The sequence below is a fragment of the Gadus macrocephalus genome, chromosome 12 (assembly GCF_031168955.1).
Source record: "Gadus macrocephalus chromosome 12, ASM3116895v1".
NCBI classification, from domain to species: Eukaryota; Metazoa; Chordata; class Actinopteri; order Gadiformes; family Gadidae; genus Gadus; species Gadus macrocephalus.
In genome coordinates, this window is record NC_082393.1 from 557,355 (window position 1) to 562,354 (window position 5,000).

General features: G+C 55.3%; 1 protein-coding gene and 1 long non-coding RNA gene across 4 annotated transcripts in view; one reads left to right on the top strand and one right to left on the bottom strand.

Annotated features, from left to right (window-relative positions):
* Positions 1 to 2,787, bottom strand: part of LOC132469352 (uncharacterized) — a 3,731-nt gene extending 944 nt beyond the window's left edge. The window contains exon 1 of the long non-coding RNA XR_009528416.1: positions 2,655 to 2,787. This is a non-coding gene — a long non-coding RNA (uncharacterized LOC132469352). The remainder of the gene's footprint in view (positions 1 to 2,654) is intronic.
* apc2 (APC regulator of WNT signaling pathway 2) overlaps positions 1 to 5,000 on the top strand; it is a 24,613-nt gene that overhangs the window by 2,619 nt on the left and 16,994 nt on the right. For 2 of the 3 annotated variants that reach the window (XR_009528392.1, XM_060067203.1), the window contains exons 2-7: positions 168 to 330; positions 1,583 to 1,673; positions 1,886 to 2,177; positions 2,357 to 2,465; positions 2,707 to 2,820; positions 3,016 to 3,078. Coding sequence is in view for 1 of the 3 variants with exons in the window: in XM_060067203.1 (XP_059923186.1) it covers positions 190 to 330; positions 1,583 to 1,673; positions 1,886 to 2,177; positions 2,357 to 2,465; positions 2,707 to 2,820; positions 3,016 to 3,078 (810 nt within the window). In the remaining 2 variants the exon portion in view is untranslated. Of the gene's footprint in view, positions 1 to 152; positions 331 to 1,582; positions 1,674 to 1,885; positions 2,178 to 2,356; positions 2,466 to 2,706; positions 2,821 to 3,015; positions 3,079 to 5,000 lie in introns of all 3 variants that reach the window. The other variant, XR_009528393.1, reaches the window with a different exon arrangement.

The window sequence follows — 5,000 nt, forward strand, 5'->3', positions numbered from 1 at the left end:
CTTGGTCTTAAACGAGAGGGCCTTGCAGTGACTTCAGATGAACAGCAGTGAGCAGGGGGGGGTCTATGATGCCTGGGGCCTCCCACCAGACGGGGGGCGACAGTGCTTCCCTCAGCCCCTCCTGGCTGCACAGACTCTGTAGTAAACTGTAGTTTGTTGTGTTGCAGCCGGCGGCAGTGAGGACAGACGATGGCCACGGTAGCGGCGTCCTACGACCAGCTGGCCCACCAGGTGCAGGCCCTCCGCAAGGAGAACTCCCACCTGCGGCGTGAGCTGGAGGACAACTCCAACCACCTGTTCAAACTGGAGAACGAGACCTCAGACATGAAGGTACCGCACCAGCTAGCATCTACAACAACCCGCTAGCATCTACAGCATCCCGCTAGCATCTACAGCAGACAAACTAGCATCTACAGCAGGGGTGCCCAACCAGTCGATCGCGGTCTACCAGTAGACCGCCGACAGATCCCAAGTCGACGCGAGGTGTGAAGAAGAAAAAAAAAAAACTTTTTTTTTTTTTAAATAAAATAAAATTTGCGCGGGACATATACGCGCGGTAGCGCATGCGCTGTCAACAGCAGTTGAAAGCCGTCAATAGTAGTTACGCACTCCTAAACGTTGGCATGGCTGAGGGGAAACGCCCCCCCGCTTGAAGGTAGGTTTGCAATGTTGACACTAGGCTGGTAGATCTCGGGAGGTTGGCTACTTGAAAAGTAGATCTTGGGTCAAAAAAGGTTGGGCACCCCTGATCTACAGCATCCAGCTAGCCAGACGTCCAGCTGAGGTAGTTGAGCAGAGGGATCGAGCTGGGGTGTGGTCTGACCAACACTTCGAGCCAGGCAGGGGCAGTTCCATCGACCTTGTATGCCAGTACCATCCTCTCGAATCTGATAGGAGCTACTACAGGGAGCCAGTGGAGGTCCCTGAAGAGGGGGTCTGATGGGAGAGTTTTGGTAGGTTGAACACGGGCGCGCTGCAGCCTTCTGGACACGCTACAAAGGGTTAACGGCGGAGGCAGGGAGTCAGCCAGGAGTGAGGCTGACTCCCTGAAGAAAAAAAAAAAACATTTTTTTTTTTTAAATAAAATAAAATTTGCGCGGGACATATACGCGCGGTAGCGCATGCGCTGTCAACAGCAGTTGAAAGCCGTCAATAGTAGTTACGCACTCCTAAACGTTGGCATGGCTGAGGGGAAACGCCCCCCCGCTTGAAGGTAGGTTTGCAATGTTGACACTAGGCTGGTAGATCTCGGGAGGTTGGCTACTTGAAAAGTAGATCTTGGGTCAAAAAAGGTTGGGCACCCCTGATCTACAGCATCCAGCTAGCATCTACAGAAGCCCAGCTAGCATCTACAGCAGCCCAGCTAGCATCTACAGCAGACCAGCTAGCATCTACAGCAGCCCAGCTAGCATCTACAGCAGACCAGCTAGCATCTACAGCATCCAGCTAGCATCTACAGCAGACCAGCTAGCATCTACAGCAGACCAGCTAGCATCTCTAGAACAACGTTACCATTACCACACAGCACCCATCGTCACTCTGAAACTCTGACGACTCCTCTCTCCCCCACCTCCTCCTCCAGGAGGTGCTGAAGCAGCTCCAGACTAAACTGGACCAGGAGGCGGGAACACTGGCCTCCTCGGGGCGGACCGACGTCCTGGACCAGCTCAAAGGTGACCTCATGCTGATGATGTCATGATTATGATGATATGATGATGATGATGTCCTGATGATGTCATGATGATGTCATGATGATGCCCTGATGATGCCCTGATGATGTCATGATGATGTCATGATGATGCCCTGATGATGTCATGATGATGTCATGATGATGCAGTCATCCGATTGGATCAATAGAGTTTCCCTTGTTGTTGTGTGGACGCAGAGCTTCACATGGACCTGACCAACTACTACGAGCTGAAGACCCGCCCTGCCCCGCCCCCCCTCAGTGGGGCGGGGCGGGACGACCTCCTGGCCCTAGCTCCGCCCCCCTCCACATTAGCCCCGCCCCCCTCCGCCCTGTTGAGGGGCCCACTGCGCCCCCCCTCCTCCTCCTCCTCCCGGCAGAACACTGTCCCCGACGACGCCCTCCTGGACGGAGCCCCGCCCATGGCCGCCCTGATTGGTGGAGAAGGACGAATGAATGAGCAGCATGTGGAGGAGCTGTACCGTGAAAAGTGAGACCACATCACACACACACACACACACACACACACACACGGACACACACACGGACACACACACGGACACACACACACACACACACACACACACACACACACACACACACACACACACACTACAGCAGATCAGATTCTATCCCAGCGTAGCGGTAAGGAGGTTGCCATGGTTACAGGAGGCTGCTGCTGAGCGAGATGGAGCGGGAGGAGCGGGAGAGGTGCTGGTTCTACAGCGAGCTGCAGGGACTCACACAGAGGCTCGCACAACTACCGCACATCGACACGGTGAGGCGCACGCACACACACACACACTCACAGAGACACGGTGAGGCGCACGCACACACACACAGACACACACACACACAGAGACACGGTGAGACGCACACACACACACTCACAGAGACACGGTGAGACGCACACAGACACACACACACACAGACACACACACACACACACAGTAAGGCACACCCCTACCCTGATGGGGGAGCGGGCCCCTGGTGCTGTCCCTGACCCCGCCCGGTTGTAGTTCTCCATCCAGATGGACCTGATCCGGCAGCAGCTGGAGTTCGAGGTGCAGCAGGTGCGCTCCGTCATGGAGGAACGCTTCGGGACCAATCAGCTCACGGTGCAGAGGACCCAGGTGAGCTCTGATTGGCCACCTGCTAAGGGGAGCTCTCCTGATTGGCCGCTTATTGGAAAGCTTTTGGATACACTTTTTGATGTAGACATCTGGAGACTAAACTGTGTGTGTGTGTGTGTGTGTGTGTGTGTGTGTGTGTGTGTGTGTGTGTGTGTGTGTGTGTGTGTGTGTGTGTGTGTGTGTGTGTGTTTCCAGATGCGTGTGGGTCGTCTTGAACAGCTGGAAAGAGAGCTTCAAGAAGCCAGAGAGAACCAGGAGGTAACACACACACACACACACACACACACACACACACACACACACACACACACACACACACAGTACAACCACCCACACAGTTCACACACCACACACACACCCACACATCTACACAGTACACACACACACACACATCTACACAGTACACACACACACACACACACACACACACAGTACACCCACCCAAATACACACACACACACACACACACACAGTACACCCACCCAAACACACACACACACACACACACACACACACACACACACACACACACACACACACACACACACACACAGACACACACACAGTACACACACCCACACACACTCTCAGTAGGTGGGGGGGGTCAGCAGGTCCAGGGAGGCCCCGCCCCCCCACAGCCAGAAGGCGGGGAACAGCGGCTGTGTGAAGCTGCAGTGGAAGGTGTGGAGGCGTGTCCTGCGGTCAGCTGACAGGAAGTAGAAAGACAGCGCCCCCCCTGGCCAATCCAGAAACACCCCAACCCTGCAGGGGGTGGATTCCCACGGCCCTGCCCCCACCCTGCGGGGGGTGGAGTCACACAGCCCCGCCCCCACCCTGCGGGGGGTGGAGTCACACAGCCCCGCCCCCACCCTGCAGGGGGTGGAGTCACACAGCCCCGCCCCCACCCTGCGGCCCGCGTGACTCGCTACGAAGCCCCAATCAGAACACTCCAAGCTCCAGGACGCTCGGTTGTGACCAATAAGACAGCTGGCCGCCTCCCCCATCCTGCTGATGCTCCTGTAGGCCACGCCCACGTCCACGCCACCCTGGCAGGCCACCTCCCAGTAGGCGGAGCCGAGCAGGCCCTCACGGCCCAGCACTTGAGGGCAGGACAGGAAGCGGTCCGGGTGGAGGGGGCGGGGCGGCTCCGCCCCCCACACACGCCCCGCCCCCCGCCCGTCAGCCGACAGCCGCAGCTCCGCCCCGGCAGTGTTGGGGTCAAGGGTCAGGGCCACCGCATCTGAGGCACACGGGAGCATCGTGACCCTGAGAACATACAGCAGCTGGGGAAGGGGCGGGGTCTAATCTGGTGAAGGGGTGGGGTCTAAGTCGGCTAGGGGCGTGGTCTTATCTGGTGAAAGGGTGTGGTCTAAGTCGGCTAGGGGCGTGGTCTGATCTGGTTAAGGGGTGTGGTCTAAGTTGTCTAGGGGCGTCGTCTGATCTGGTAAGGGGGTGTGGTCTAAGTTGGCTAGGGGCGTGGTCTTATCTGGTGGGAGGGTGTGGTCTAAATTGGCTAGGGGCGGGGTCTAATCTGGTGAAGGGGTGGGGTCTAAGTCGGCTAGGGGCGTGGTCTTATCTGGTGAAAGGGTGTGGTCTAAGTCGGCTAGGGGCGTGGTCTGATCTGGTTAAGGGGTGTGGTCTAAGTTGTCTAGGGGCGTGGTCTGATCTGGTAAGGGGGTGTGGTCTAAGTTGGCTAGGGGCGTGGTCTGATCTGGTAAGGGGGTGTGGTCATAGTTGGCTAGGGGCGTGGTCCGATCTGGTAAGGGGGTGTGGTCTCCTTCGGTTTAGGGCGTGTTCTGAACGAGCTAATCTGTGACACCATAGGCTTGATAACGGTTAAGTAAGGGTTAGAATAGTTAGTAGTTTATTGCTAGTAAGTGATAGTAGGTCACCTTAATAAAAAAGTAGGTGATAGTTAATAGTTAATAGTGACAATAGTGAATAGTGACAATAATGATAGTTAGTAGGTCACAGTTAGTAGTTGAGTTGGTAGTTAATAGTTAGTAGTTAATGGTTAGTAGGTGATAGTTAGTAGTTGATAGTTAGTAGTTGATAGTTAGTAGTTGAGTTGGTAGTTGATAGTTAGTAAGTGATAGTTATTAGGTGATAGTTAATAGTTGATAGTTAGTAGAATACTAAGTAGGTGATGTTAGAAAGTGATAGTAAGTAGGCGATAGTTA